Source organism: Chinchilla lanigera, unplaced genomic scaffold, assembly GCF_000276665.1.
Source record: "Chinchilla lanigera isolate Chin_1 unplaced genomic scaffold, ChiLan1.0 scaffold00119, whole genome shotgun sequence".
Lineage (NCBI taxonomy): Eukaryota > Metazoa > Chordata > Mammalia > Rodentia > Chinchillidae > Chinchilla > Chinchilla lanigera.
The window spans coordinates 817722-833247 of NW_004955520.1; the positions used below are offsets into that span (position 1 = coordinate 817722).

At 58.2% G+C, this 15526-nt stretch overlaps 1 protein-coding gene across 1 annotated transcript in view; it reads right to left on the bottom strand.

Moving 5' to 3' along the window:
* Positions 1-862: 862 nt before the first annotated feature.
* The window catches only part of Cnih3 (cornichon family AMPA receptor auxiliary protein 3), a 35757-nt gene continuing 21093 nt past the window's right edge, over positions 863-15526 (bottom strand). Inside the window, exons 6-8 of the mRNA XM_013507018.1 lie at positions 6211-6323; positions 3794-3937; positions 863-1504 (exon numbers count right to left, since the gene is read on the bottom strand). Coding sequence (XP_013362472.1) covers positions 1477-1504; positions 3794-3937; positions 6211-6323 — 285 coding nt within the window. The 3' untranslated portion in view covers positions 863-1476. The remainder of the gene's footprint in view (positions 1505-3793; positions 3938-6210; positions 6324-15526) is intronic.

The window sequence follows — 15526 nt, forward strand, 5'->3', positions numbered from 1 at the left end:
AGCCTGTGCGCTGTGTCCTGTTGCCTGCCACCTCCACCCTCTGGAAAGGAGGCAGAGAATGGAGACAGAACAGCCTCATGGCCAGGAGGGAGGTGGCCCTCGCCCTGCCTCGGCTGTATGCAGGGAGCTGAGTCAGGCCTGCTTGCTCAGGAGGTGACTGGCTTCCAAGGGCTGGAGCCCAGCAGGGTCAGGCAGCCCTGGAGGTCACTCTGGGACCCAGTGAAGCCATCTGCCAGGATCCTGGCCTGAGGGGACCAGCATCTCCTCCAAAACACCATGGCTGGCCCCCTGCTCCACCCTCAGCCTCCTACCAGAAGCCTGCATTTTGTTTCCTGTAGAATTTTTAGAAGCACAGAACCTTTTTGGAACTTTGCTTTTCCCATCACCCCCACTTTTCTCCATATGGAATGAGTCCCACTCAGGCAGGGTTGAAATGAGGGGCCGGCAGGGAGACCTGCGTGTAAACACGGCACACAGCAAGGCCCGAGACCACTGCCGTGACCAAGTTTCCGCAGCAGCCGGCGCACACGTGATCGGCCGTGGGGTCTGATGGTGTCTCACAAGGAAGAGCAGGGGCAAGGCCAACGTGGCCGCCTGACTCAAGCAGCAACAGGCCTGGCCTCGTTGCTGTTCACAGCTGCACACCACAGCCACCCAAGACGCAGAGAACCCCAGGAGGGAGACTAAGCTCGGAGCCTTCGCTGAACCTCTGTGTGCTGGGGGCTGCCACTGTGCGGGCTCCTGCTCAGCCCTGCTCTGAGGTTTCTGCACAAAGGCAGCTCTAGCGCCTACCGGCTGGTTGCACTACTCTGGTTTTGGTGACGGCAGAATACACCTTAAAAGGGTAAAGAACAAACACCTGAACGTGTCGCAAATATTTTAAAAATTCCCTGTCCCCTTCCGCTCCCCAGCTCCCCAGCGACACAACACAGCGCTGCCAACACCCTACCCCAAAGCCACTCAGGAAGTCACCGCCGGACCCGCAGAGGGGGCGCAGACACCACAGACTGCTGGCTGTGCCTGGGCCGCCACCCACGTCCCAGCCCTTTGTGGAGGCCAGGCTTAGGCCACCGCTGGGGAGGAACTGGAGTGTCCCAGGCGGCTCTCAACGATGTCCCACGGCCCGAGGACGCAGCCCTGACTGGCGTCTGTCCTTGGCAGACACCTTCCAGCCTCCGACTTGTTCCCGGGGCCAGGAGCTCTTCACCAACGGGGGGATTTGGAAAGCAGCAACTGTGGCTCAGTGGAGTTCAGCGTTCGTCACCTACATCCAGGGCCCCACAACCTGCATGTGGGATTTGAGTGCAGACTGACACACAGTGACCCAGGCCACCGCTGCGCTGTCCTGGTCCGCGCGGCCATCACAGCCTGCTGGACCTTCTCCTCGCGTCCCTCTCTGGCCCTCCTCCGGTCACCAGCGGGAACGGACTCCTCAGCCTCGGCCTCCCCATCATCTCTGCAGTGCCTGCTCTGGAGTTAGGAGCTCACCAGTGTGTAGATCATGCTGATGAGACAGAAAGGGAAAGAGCGTTAGCAGGAGCCCGAGCCGGTGCTCAGGGGCTCACAAAGGCCAGACGCAAGGCACCTCCCTCAGTCCTTCCTGGACGCCCTACTTCCCATACCCAAAGTGGGCACTGCTGCAGTGCACGCCATGGCCTCGGGAGAGGCGACTGCTCCAAGTGTCCACACCTACTCTGTCATTTCCACTCCCAGTCCTCACCTGCTGCAGCACAGCAGGGGCTCATGCCAGGGCCGTGCCAGGGCCCTGGTGAGGCTGAGTGGCCTGTGGGGTGGGCACGTGGGTGAGGCTCATCACAGAGCCCTGTGATGTGGACACGACCTGCAAGAGCCAAGTGACTTCCCAGGGGCACTGCCCTAGCCCACTGTGTTAAGGACTTGGGTGTGAGGATCAGGGACCCCGGCAGGGCCCTGCACAGCCCAGAAGGGACAGACGCCTGGGCTCTTAGGTGGCCTCCGATCTACAGTGGCCACTGAGACTCCACAGGGCAAAAGCCCAGGGCCGTTCCACAGCGAGGCAGGGTCTGAGCTCGTGGTTCACCCCACAGCTGTGACCCCAGGGCAGCAGCCAGAGTCCCACCCCAGAGCCGGCCCTTGGGCCTCCGGGAGGCTGCGCTTTGTGCGCCATTCCCTTCCGTCCACTCTTCTTTAATGTTTATCGAGGGCCTCCTCTAGGCCCCGCCCCTGTCTTAGAGACACCGAGGTGGCAATGTGGAGCCCATCCAGGGCTGCCTGGGGCCTGCTGTGTGCTGGGCTCAGAGGCGCAGGCGGAGCAAGCACAGGAGTTTTATGCCACAGGGACGAGGAAACCGTGAATGACAAAACTACAGACAGAGAGAAATAACCCTGAGGAGAGGAGGCCCACGCTGTGGACTCCGGTTCCGACCCTGCCCTGCCTGTCCTCTGCTGAGCTCCCGGGGCTGGGCCGGAGCTCTGCTCAGAGCTCTTTGGACTGGAAGAGTGGCGCTCCCTGCCCCCACTGTTCCTTCCCCGTGCTGGACCCAGGACCAGGGCTTCGGGGGCCACCAAGGGGTCAGGAACCCAGCCCCCCAGGCCCCGTGACCCATCGGGTCCTTTCCAATTTTGTTCTGTAATTAACAGGGGTAATGTGAAGACAGTGCCAAGCCAGGCGACAGATGAGAGGGCAGACACAGACACACAGCCAGAACATCACACCGTCCAGGACAGGAGCCCCCACACCCCACCCTCCATCACACACCCCTGCCATTCTATCTGGAGAGTCCAGACCTGGAGCCAGAGACTTGGGGCTCACTGGGTGTCAGAAATCCCAGTGGCCCAGACAGCCTGGCCCCAGGCAACCAAAGAGGAAGCATGCTGGGGCAGCCCGAGACAGGGTGCAGACTCTGAAAGGAGCCACACTCAGGGGCTACAGGCTGCAGATACCAGGGACGGAGGGAGCAGAACCCCACCCTGAGGCCGGCCTCGCCTGGGCACCATGCGTTCTCAGGGGCCTCCATAAAACCCGGGCACCCACCGTCATGACTTGGGGGCCTGGCACCCAGGACTGCATGTTGAAAACATTCCCTTGCCACCCCCGCCCCCTCCCACTGACCAAGAGCCCTCCCGAGACCCTGGGGACATCCGGTGTTCTGGGTGCAGCCCCGGGGTCAAACTTCAGGGCCCTTGCAGCTGTGACGCTGTCAGCTGGCCTTAGGGAGGGGGACCTGCCTTCTTAGACCTGTCTCCTCGGGTGTCACACGGGGTTACAGACAGCATCTACCTCATGATCCAGGGACATCTGGAGAGGCCTAGACTCAGGGACCAGCTGGTGGACAATGCAGTCACTTCCCCCTGCCACAGCCCCAACCCAGCCCCGAGGTGACCCTGGTCTCATGTGCCCTCCTTCCTCTGCCCAGTGCTGTTACTCACAGCTCTGGGATGTTGAAGGGGTGGCGGGACCAGAAGGTGACAGGGAGAGGCTGCCCTCCAATGGCTGCGAACTGAGCTGTGACAGCTAGGTGCAGCTGCACAGCCGCTGGTCTGGCTCAGCCCAGCGGCCTCAGGTAATATTAGGGGGTGCTGAGCACAGGCAACTGACACCTGATGCACCACCGCGAAGCTGCTGGGAAGCAGAGGTGGTGCCACCTGCAGCCCACCCTGAACCGCCGGGGGACACCGGAAGGATGCATTTGACAGCGTGGCCCTGAGGACGTGCTCCAGACAGGGATGTCTGCCTCACGTTCCTCCTTTTGGAAGCTGCAACCCCAGCCCTGCTCAGTGAGTGCGACATCCCCTGCCTGTGGCAGCCGCTCACCAGTACAGGTAGTAGAAGAAGGAGAGCAGGTAGAAGGCCAGCTTGCACCAGGCCTCCTTCTGGCAGTAGCTCAAGGTGTCTGCGTTCATAACCACCGGCGGGTCATAGGCCAGTTCCGAGCTGTCGGCCGGGCAATGGAAGTACCTGTAGGGACAGAGGACATGCATCCGACACTATGCAGGCCAGGCCATCCATGCCACACAGCCTGGTCCCCCTCACGCCCAGGGTGCAGTGGGCTCCACTCTAGGGGCTCTGCACCCTCCCTGCAGCCACAGGTTCTCAGGTCAGAGCCATGGGCATCCTGGTGATTTTACCCTATGCGGCAATGCTGGGAAAGTGGAGAAGTACGTCCCTGGAGTCCTCCGGTGTCCCGGGAGGTGCCAGGATGACTCCTTCCTGTCCAGTGTCAGTGTGGCAGAGGCCAGGAGCCTCACGGCCATGATGTCATTGCACCCGCACTCTACCTGAGGTTGGTGACTTTGGATTAGGCCTCATCCTCTGCCCAGCCCTTGTGTGAATTCCTAAGCCCACAGGAGCACGGCATGCATTTCAGGTGCCTCTCTTCCTGGACAGAAGGACCCAGAACCACAGAGACCCAGGCCCTGAACAGGATAGGATAGAGAAGAGGCCATGGTCACATCGTCCTCACCAGCACTGAGCCAGGCAGGACAGCCACGGGAGCCTGGTGTGGTGGCTGTGGCCCCGAGGAGCCATACGGCACCCTGGACGGGTCACTGCCCAGGGCCTCGGCCTCCTGCAGTGGCCCCACGTGGTGAGCAGTTCCTCTACCACTGCTCCGCCACAGCTGGCCTAAGAACAGCAGGCCCAGCCCACTGCGGGCGCAGCCTCCAGGCAGCAAAGTGAACCTTTCCTCTCCTCAAGCTGACACTGCAGGCACTTTGTCACAGCAGCAGAAAGCTGAGGACTCACTCAGTGCGGAGCTCTACAGAGCCAAGTCACACTGCTCCCTCCGTACCTTGGGCTTCTTCTGCCCTCTGTGTTCGGTCAGTCGATCCTCCACCTCCTGCGCTGGTGCAGGCTCCCCGCCCATCACTCCTGCACCCAAGGCCATCTCGTGACCCACCATCCCCACCTGCACTGCCTGGGCCAGGCAGCCCTCTCCCCCACACCTGGAGTCCACCATGACCCCAGGGTCCACGCCTCAAGTCAGCTGTAGTGACATCACTTTCCTCCTCCACCCCTCCCATAGCGTCCCATTCCAGAGCTCATTAATTCCAGCTCCTCATAGACAGACGCTTTAGTCCTGAGACCCCACCATGTCTGCCGCTGTCTTCTCCCCTCTCCCAGGCCCGAACCCACGGCCCTGCATATGCGCGGCACCGTGTACACTGCGCCTCCTTCCCTCGGCCTCGCACACGCTGGCGTCCGGCTGCATGTTACAGACACGCGTGCGCACCTCCAGGTCTGCATAGCCCAGCGTCTGCTCCTTCCCTGAGCTTCCCCACTCTGTCTGGAGCCCATCTCCCTGGCCTCGAGGGTGCAGCTCGGGGCGAAGGGTTACATTTGCACTCAGCACTTATCTTGGGTCCCCACCGCCCAGCAAGCAGTGCGGTTTCCACGTCTCAGAGCGAGGCCCCAGATGTGACTAGACGAAGGCTTTGCTCGTGGTAACATAACAAGGACAGAAGGGTTTGGGGCCTGGAGCTCGGGCCCGAGGGGACCAGGGTGGGTGATCTGTACCTTCCAGCCTACCGCTTTGGGCTCCCCCACCCACCTCCATACCACCCGGAGACAAAACTTTACAAGCCCACGCTCCTGGTCCGGCACGTGGTCAGAGCAGGAAATAGAGACTTGAAATCAGAACGTCCCAGAAAACCCAGCCCATCTGGTAAGCGCCTTTTTAAAATTAAAATATAACTTATGGGCCATAAGGTTCGCCCTTCCAAAGTACACAACTTGGTGGGCATTCGTACATTTACAGAGTCATGCAACCACCATGCCACCCAAAGCCAGAACACTCTGCCACCCAGAAGAAAACCCGTGCCCCTTAGCAGACGCACACTCTGCCCCCTCCCAGACCTCCCTATCCCTGGATTTGCCTGTTTTGCATGTCTCTCACACACGGAATGACGCAGTCCGTGGCCTTCGTGTCTGGCTTCTTTCAACCTGCACTGTCTTTAAGGTTCAGCCATGTGCGGCATGAATCCATCCTTCATTCCTTTTCATGGCCAAATAATATTCCACTGTGTGGAGACACTCTTACCCGTCACCCGTCCATGTGCAGATGGGCACCGGGAAAGCACTGCTGCTGTTTTCACACTGACCCACGTGGGCCTGGTCCCCTGTGGGCTGCACCGCTGGCCAGCAGTGCAGGGAGGTTTGAGGAGAGGTCAGAGGGCGGGAAGGGGAGCAATGGCGTCGTGCCTGTGGGGCCTGTCCCGGGTCCGCAGACTCACCTCCAGAAGTGGTAGAACAGCAGCGGCACGTTCAGCCCCAGGGTGAGCCACTGCTGCGCGCACAGGAACATGACACAGAAGAGGCTGTGGATGGAGTACTCGGGCAGCACCAGCTGGGGAGAGCAAACATGCAGTCAGCGGGCAGCACGCCACCCAGGGGGACACGGTTCTGGAGAGCCCACTGCCCTCGGGCTACGTCGGAGGGAAGAGAAGCCGCAGTTGCCCAGCGGGCGCAGGGAGGGAAAGGCCGCTCAGCACAGGGAGAGCACTGGGCCGGGCAGCTGCACGCTGAGGCCGACTGCGGGAGGAACCAGCAGGCGTGGCCAGGGCGGGAGCGTGTCTCCGTACTAGCATGTGCATCCACGTGGAACGGATCACGTGATACACATGGGGGACACGTGGGGCCCCACAGCCACAGGCTTCTTCACCAAGGAGCCACAGAGGGAAAGTAACAGGAAAAGTCCTGTGTCTGTATTAAACACGTGTAGTTTTCCTCCTGTCGTTCCCTACACAATGTAGCTGGGTAACTTCACCCTGCATTTGACAGCGATGAGATCTACAGAGGCCGTGCTGTGGGCAGGAGGAAGTGCACGTGTGACACGCACACACTGGGTGTTTTCCATAAGGGACTCGGGCATCCGTGTACCCTGCCTACCCACCAGGCTCCTGGACCCGTCCTCGTAGACCCAAGGCACAGCCGCGCGGCACTTCGCGTCTACACACACACGGGCACGGGGGTTGGAAACACAGCGTCCATGTGCTGATCAGACCACCATGCACGCTCAGTGCCTCCCTCGAGGTGGAACCACCTTCACAGCCATCTCAGCCTCCTCCTTCCCACCCTGTCTTTCAGGTCTCAGGTCTCCTCGTGGGCCCCGGGCGTGGCCAGCTGCATAGAAGGGGCCAATGGCACCCAGAGGGACGAAGCCTGGGCCCTGGGTAGAGGCCCCTCTGCCTGCCTCTGCCAGTCCGCTGTACCCCACTTTCTGATCGGGTCTTAATCAAGCCCCGGGGCCAGCCCTCCCTGCCCCTCTCACAGCTGCTTTCAGCAGCGTCAAGGCACTGGGATTTCAAAAGCTCTGGGTGTCCTCGAACACCGGCTCGGAAAGCCACTTGGGAGGAGGTGAGAAGAAAGTGCTGTCCCCACCAACACAGCCAGATCCTCCCACCACGGGCCGCAGTTCACGGACATTTGATGTGCCCACCCCTTTCCCTCCTTCCTTGAACCTAGGGTGCAGGAGTGGGCATTATGCTCGGAACAGAGAGAGCAATTAGGTAGGGAAGGCACAGTGGGCAGGTTCCAGACCCAGAGGGCAAGGGCCAAGGGTCCCGGGAGCCCCCGGCCGGCAGCCTAGAGCAAGTATTTATGTCCAGCACTTTCCCCAGCAGGGGCACCCTGCATAAAGTCCACCGACAGCGGGGTACAGACGGGCTGAAGCCACAGGACCCGGCAGGACGAAGCCAGAAACTGCAGGGGTGAATGTCCTGCAGGTGGCATGGACGCTCAGGCCACTTCTGAGGGTCCTCAGCATCACCTCTCACTGAGGCCTGTGACTTAGTCAGTCTTTGCCTTGTGGACAGAAACGACAGGGAAGCAGAAGCTCCTTCCCACAATGACACCTGGCCGGAGACAGGCTGAGGCAAAGCACGTCCTCCTGGTCGGGGTTGTGGAGCAACCACAGGTGACAACTGCCAGGACACAGCCTCCCACCCAGGCCTGGCGCCTGGCTCCCCGCTCACCACATGCATGCCAGGCTGCCCTGGATTTCCTAAGAACCTGCTGTCTTCTGGGAGGGCACGTGTCGCAGCTCCACCCGGCTCCTTCCAGGGCTCTGGGCTTCCTCCCCTCAGAATGACACAAGAGTAGCCTGTGACCAGCCCCCAAGCAGTGCTAACTAACTGCTCGCTTCCACACAGTGAGGAAATCCTCAAAACGAGCAAGAGAGGGTGAGCCGCCCGTGAGAGGAGGTTTGACCCAGCGCATCCCCACGTAAAGAAAAAGTCTTTTCTCCTTTCGCTCATCTCAGTTGTTTCTTCCCTCTGAGCAATTTCTTTCCCTTTCACAATACCTATTGTACCTTTCCAGTTTTATTTACTCTTTCAGGTTCTTACACTAGGGACCTTGTTTTGAAAAATTGTTTTTAAAAACGAGTAAAAGTAAACATCTTTAGAGAAATTTAAAAAAAAGAAAATCATACAGTAGGTTTTTCTCCCACAAGGGTGTGAGTGGTACTGCCTGGGTAGGAACAGCTCTGATTAAGGAGCCGGATCCTCAGGCTCCAAGGTCGCCTGAGGGCAGCAGCTCCACTCCTCCGTCTGCGATGGGGACCCAAGAATCGCATCTGTCCCAGGTGTTAGGAGTGGTCGGGGAGCTCATGTGTGAGTCCCTGGCACCGGGTACCGCCCCATAAACAGGTTCCCTGTGACCTGCTCGGTCCCTACAGTCCCTGTCAGCTCAAAAGTCCCAAGTGCTCTGGGGAGAGTGGCCATTAGCCCCTCGGGAGTCATACTGACAGGTCTTCCCTCGCCTTCGCCAGGCCAGGCCCAGAGCTTGCACAGTTCTCCCCTCCCCCACGCATGTCTGCCCCCAGAATGCTGTAGTCCAGGGGAAACTGATCAGCCCACGTTTCCACAGTTGCTGTCCTGCAGCGGTGCAGTTTGTCCCTGAGGCCCCCAGGAGTTCAGTCCCCACCGTCTTGTGCTAAAAAGCCACAGATGGCACTGACTGCAGAGGTCAGAGCGGGGCGTGGGGAGGACTCCCCTCCTGCTCCTGTCTCTCCTCCCGCTCCTCCTCCTCCCTATCCTTCTCCTACCACCTCAGTGCCCGCCCTCCTAGGGACCACCCCCACCCAGCTAGTCCCACTCTGTAGATAAAGCAGGTGGTGGTGGCACCCTGGCCTGACCTCCCGACTCCTCCTCTACCCAAACTCTCCTAGATGGCTCTAAATTTAACCCATTCATCCCAGGAGTCCTGAACTGTTGTCCAGAGGGCTGCCTCCCTATCTGAGTTCACTTCAAACAGTCCTAGCCAGGGGCCTCTGCTCACACACATTTTTTTTTTTTACCGGGAATCGAACTCAGGACCTGCCTTGCTTGCCAGGCAGGCACTTGTGCTGCTTGCTGAGCTGTATCCCCGGCCCCTGAGCAGACACATTCTCTGTGTCACAGACCAGGGAAAAGTCACATTCAAACCTGAGGAACCAAGCTCAGGGTCCCCAAGCACCAGGCCAGGACTCCACGCTGGTAAGGAGCCAGTGAGAGCTCTTCCCATCTCCCAGAAGCCAGGCAAGGGGCCCACGTGGCAGCAATGGTGACAGTGACCGCCCCAGCTCGGTGCCTAGAGCAGCACTGCCTGGTCCCAGGAGTCCTGGCAGCACCCTAGGGGAGAGGCATGGCTGTGACACACACTGATGGCACAGGGGACAAGGACAGGGATGGCAGGACAGCTGCCCTAGGCCACACAGTAGCCAGTAACTCAGCCGGGACAGTCACCGTCCTCCGGCTCCACAGCAGGTGCAGGTCACGGAGATGGACACAGTCACTCGCACCATGCGGGGGTGAGGCACTCAGAGCTGTAGGTCTGCGTGATGCCGGAACCAGGCAGACTCCGCTGTGACAATCAGAACCCCCTGTGGGTCTCACAAGTAGACGTTGTTTCCCCAGATGGTTCCTCAATGAGACCAGAGATGAGTTCTGGCTTAAACAACCATCCGCGGGGGGAAGGGGTGTGTCCCACAATGTATGCACCGCCCCAGGTGAATCTGCTGTGTCCAGAACGCAGAACCAGCACGGTCAGGAGGGTATGGCAGGGGACGTGGAGTGCGCTGGGCCTTCCAGAGGGTGAGGCGCTTCGCCGAGGCACTGAGATCCTCCTGGGGCCCGTCACACAGCGCACTGCTGGGTCACACATCTCCGTGGACAACCTGGAAGTGTGGCAATCTCAGCTGAAGCTCTGAGCTGTCACTGGTTACCAGAGCAACCCAGGATGAGTATATGCAAGAGCTGAAGTGTTCTATTTTAAAAATACCCAGCTGATGATCAGAGAGCCATGTATTAGGAACCAAATAATAAGGTACACACGAAAATTCTTGCCAAGATGAGCGTTTTCTCAAAGTGGAAATAGTTCAACCTACAAAGAATATTTTGACCCTGGCAGCAAAAAGATTTCCTCTGAGTCCCCAGAGTCTGATTATCTCCTGCATCTTCGCAAATGATGGAATTGAAGGTGTCCCTTTCCCCCTGGTTTCCGCCACCTCCTGCTGCACTGCCAGCTCCTGCGGCTCTTCCAGCCTCACACACACACACACACACACACACACACACACACACACACACATGGTGCACGCCAAGTGTGAGACACCCCACCTGGGACCTGAAAGAGGGAGACTGAGTGACACCACCTCATCTTTGGGGAGAGGACAGCTCAGGAGGAAAGGGGAGAGACACAAATACCATGACGTGAGACCACTGCTGTGACCGCAGGGTCCCGAAAGGCAGTTCCCAAAGCTGCAGCCCATGAGAACTGTGTCGTAGACCACAACAAAACAGTGGACTTCCAAGCCACTGAGGATGTCTGCATGGGCACGCGCACCAGCTATTACATGCTGAGCATGCGTGGCCAGGGTGCTGCCAGGGACTGAGGCGAGAGGAAGTTTCCTCTTCTGCTGCAGTGGTCCTGAGACTCCATTCAAGAGCCCAGCCTATCTCAGGGGCCACGCGGCCCAGTGGGAGGTGGCTGCAGGGCTGGACCAGGTTCAGGCAGGTGAAGCAGGGCCTCAGCCAGACGGCCAAGGCCCAGCAGGCCAGGCCAGGCCCAGGGAACCCCACAGAGCAGCTAGGCAGGATGAGTCAGGAGAATCGCGATGAATGGATCAGCAGGGAAGAAAACTGCTGGTTCAAGGGGTAAAAAGATGAAAAATGTAAGTTGGTAGGCTCGGAAATGAAGAGGAAAGAGATGAAGAAACATTGTTTCACATGTTCAAATACTGCTTTGTCTCACAGCCGGCTGTAGGTGGCTCATAATGCTTGCTAATTAAGCACGACATTTGTCTCGGACAGCTATATTTAGAGTACCTAAGAGCACAGTTAATGCATTTGTGTTTCAAAACACTTCTCTCTGGTTTGTTCCATTTCCTACACCCAAGAAGATGCAATTTATAGACACTCATCTGCACAGGGCCTGGTGTGCTGCAGCTATCCAGCCCCACAGGGCCGGGAGATTAAGGAGGGACAAACACACAACCAGGACGTCAGCCTGAGGGGCGAGGGTGGAAACCCCAGTGCAGGGGAGGAGCTGGAGCTGGTCTGCTGTGCACTGGAGAAGACCCCACAGAAGGCGGACACGGGCGGCAGGCCTAACGATGACCTTTGGGCTGGAAGGACACTCCAGGTGACAAGCTGAGGGCCCGAATCAGAGCCACACCTGGCACAACCCTCGGCACTCAGCAGGTGACGGGTAAACAGATGAAGTGCTCCAGGGGAAGCAGGTGTCAGTAAGGTGGAAAGACACAGCGGGGATCAAATTATACACTGAAGGTTTACACTTTCCCAGTTTATATTCATTACACTGAAAGACACCTCGCCATTCATCTCCCTCACTTCGAACTCAGTCATCCCGCGCTTCTTGCCACTTTCGGAAGCAGCTCTGCAAGTCCTCTTTCATGAATTTCTTACCAGATGTGATCAGAAATATGGTGAACACTGCTGCTGAGTGCCACCCCAATAAAGGCAGGCTTTTACACTGCCACCCCAGTGTAGCAGCTCTTCACCCACCTTAGTCACTGGGTCTGGCACTGGTGCAGCTTCTGGCTCTTCCCCAAAGTCAAGGTGACCAAGAGGGGCAAGTGTTCTCAGTGGACTCAGGACACTGAGGCAGCCACAACAGTGCAACTGTCTGAATCACTTTCTCTTGCTGGGACAAAGGACAGGTTACTTTGGTTCACAGTTTCAGTCCATGGTCTTTTCTCCAAGACAGCAGCAGCACCGTGGAAGGGTCTGGCGAAGGAAAGCTGCTTGCATCACGGCAGCCAGGAATCAGGGAGGGTGGGGAGGGACACACGTGCTTCAGGCCATGCCCTAGTGACCACCCCTGTGGACCAGGCCCCACCTCCTGACAGCAAGGGCTCCAAAAGCCCCAGTTATGAATGCTTTGGGGAACATAGACATACAACTATAACAGCCTTTGATCGATTAAGTGAGCTCCCCAGGATAGGGCCCTGGCCTGGACCCCTGCATTTTATAAGCTGCCTGCGGCTCCCAGTGTGCTGCTGAGAACAAGTTCCTGACTGACACAGGGCAGCCTGAGGGCCCAAATCCACCGGTCACGTATGTGGGGAGACGCCTCTTACACTCAGAGCTCAAATTGCTTCACCTCCTTGAAAGGTGATCTGGCAATTTTTAGCAAAGAACAAATTCATATATTCTAGCCATGTGTTCTCACTCCCAGAATAGAACCACACACAGAAGTTTATGCAGGGGACAAACAAGATGCAAAACAGAGAACATGTATGTCCATAAATGTGGAAATGACTGAATATGTGGTGTGTGCTCTACGATTGTAGGGGATCGAACTCAGGACCCAGGAACCTGATGTCTGTGCTCATTTTCAAGAGATCCACAGTTTTTGAACTGTGGGGTGTCACGCTGCAATGGCATACGGAGAGAAATGCTAACTGTGCTGTCCCCTCCGCAGGGCACACAGTCCAAGACCTCCAGGGGGAGCCGGAAACTCAGATGGCTCCGAACCCTGTAATGTAATGTCCTTCCCACCTTAACCAAGCACCCGCGCACTGGCCACAACTCTACAGCACAGGTGCGTCAGCACAGTGAGCAGGGATTTGTTTTCCTTTCTTCACAATTTCACACACAGAAGTCTCCCTTGCCGGAGATCTTAGCAACCTCACCGTACAGTTGCTGTTCTTTCCCTAAGTTGGGAACTCCACCTTTGTTCCTCCGGGAACACGTCATGGCTTCTCTTTGGAGTATCTGAGCCATCGGCACCACTAGGGCCACAATTACGAAAAACAAGGCTGACTTAAACACAGCTCTGTAATCCACGACCACCTCTGATCACCAAGGTGGCCACGCTGTGTCCCGCGTGGGATGGAGGGACCAGCATGGACTTCACCGTGCTGTTCAGCACTGTGGGATCTAAATGCTGAATTGTTCATTTCTGGGATTTTCCACTCAATATTTTCACACCAAGGTTGGCAGGAAGCAAAGCGGCAGGAGGAGCTGCTTCATAAAACTTGGCCATGACCAGGGAACAAATAAAGGCCCCAGTGCCATGTGCACGGTCTCAGGTCTGAGCACAGCCTGTCTGTGCCCGGGACAGCAGCGAGGAGGGGACCCAGGCTTTGACAGGTGAGGACGAGGGCCAGAGAGTGGTCACTGTGCTCCTCACGACATCCTCGGGTCATCTTCTAGTGAGACTAAGGATGCGCTCGCTACTGTCGTAGCTTACAGCACTTAATTCAGGAAAGCCCAGGAGCAAGCTCCGGGCTAAGACCACCTGGACGTGAACCCTAGGCTCTCGTGCCTGAGCCAGTCAGCCTCTGTGCCTGCCCAGTGAGCCACCGTGTTGCCCAGACACCAACAGGGCACTTTGCACCACGGCCAGTATTTTACACACACAAATGCCGTAATAAGCAGTGTAATAAGCAGTGTCACGAGAAACCTCCATCCGCCACCCTCTGTGAAACGCTTGTGCTCCCCACATTCCTGAGACAGAACTGTACCCCTCTGTGATGCACTAGGGGCCTCGTGGGGTGAGATGAGTCTGAGGGTGGAGGCTTCCCGCATGGGACTTTGAGTCCTCACCACAGTCTAAGAGCTACTCTGTGGGCGAGAAGACGGCAAGCGCTGGGGGACAGCGTCTCGCTACAGGAGCACAGCTGTGAGAGGCCTCCGCCAGGACAGGGAAGGCCTCGAGTCCCGCCTCCCTCTCAGCCCTGCCGGCCCATGCAGGGCTGCGGTGAGCGCGGCTCCCACCCGCTCTCTGCTGAGCCAGCCATCCTGGGCAACCTGGCACCACCCCCAGGGTTCTCTGGACACATACGCTACGACAGTGACACTGGGTCACCCCCTCCGCCACCAGCGCCTCTCTGGGGCACAGGCAGCATCTCTGGCTGTGGTCCTGACTTGTTCCCCCGGAGAAGAAGTCAGAACCAGGTCCACCCTCAGCCAAAGTCCCCTGCTCTGCACACTGTCCCCAGGGCTGGGTTGGCATGGAGAGCGGCCGTGCCTCCCTGGGCCTCCCCAGAGAATCACGGGGATCCTTCCCAGCTTGGCTCACAAGCTTGGTTCTTACTGATGAATGGAAGAGCTGTCCCTCATCCCAGTTGCACCTGTGATGACAGAGGGTCCCCAGGAACCTGCCGGGCCACCCCGGGAATGGTCTCAGGAAGCGCCCGCCTCATGGATACCATGACGGTTCACGTTCTGACTAGCAGACACCATGGCCTCGGGGACCAGAACAGTGACCGTCCATCTAGGGCACACTGTCCCCGGCCACCAGTGCTCATGTGGAAATGAGGCCTTTGTTCCACACCCCTCACTTGCTCCTGAGTTGGGGGAGAGAGAAGCTGAGGGGACAAGGCCAGCCTGGCACAGGGCCAAGAGTGACAGCAGACAGCATGACAACTGGTGCTGCTGGGGGGGCGGCACCAAGCAAGCTCCGCAAACCTGAAGGTGTGGAAGCACCCAAAAGGGCTGGAGCTCTGCAAGCCACACACAGAGCCGCGGGGGACGCCGGGTAGGGCAGGGGCAACGACGCTTCAACCAGGGCTGGGCAGGCCGAGTGAGTGTGTATACAACACCCTAGGCACGGCACTGGGGCTGCCATCTTGGAGTCTGTCCCCATCACACGCCTGTGAGCAAAGCATCACTCACATGCTCTGGGCAGAGTACTGAGAGCGGATGGGACACACGCCTAGGCCTTCACTGCTCTGCAGGCTGTGGGAAGCAAGTGCTTCATCAAATGACTACACGCACACACACACATGCATGCACACACATACACACACATGCATGCACATACACACATGCACACATGCATGTGCACACATGCACGCACATACACACATGCATGCACACACATACACACATGAATACACATACACACATGCATGCACACACATACACACGCATGCATGCACACATACACACATGCATGCATGCACACACGCATGCACACACGTGTGCACGCACACAACTGCCGCCCCTTCAAGCTGGGACATCTGCACTTGAAGTACTCTGTCAACATTAAAACCGACGCCATCACTCTCAGTTTCCATTAGCAGCTGGCGTCACCCTGGTC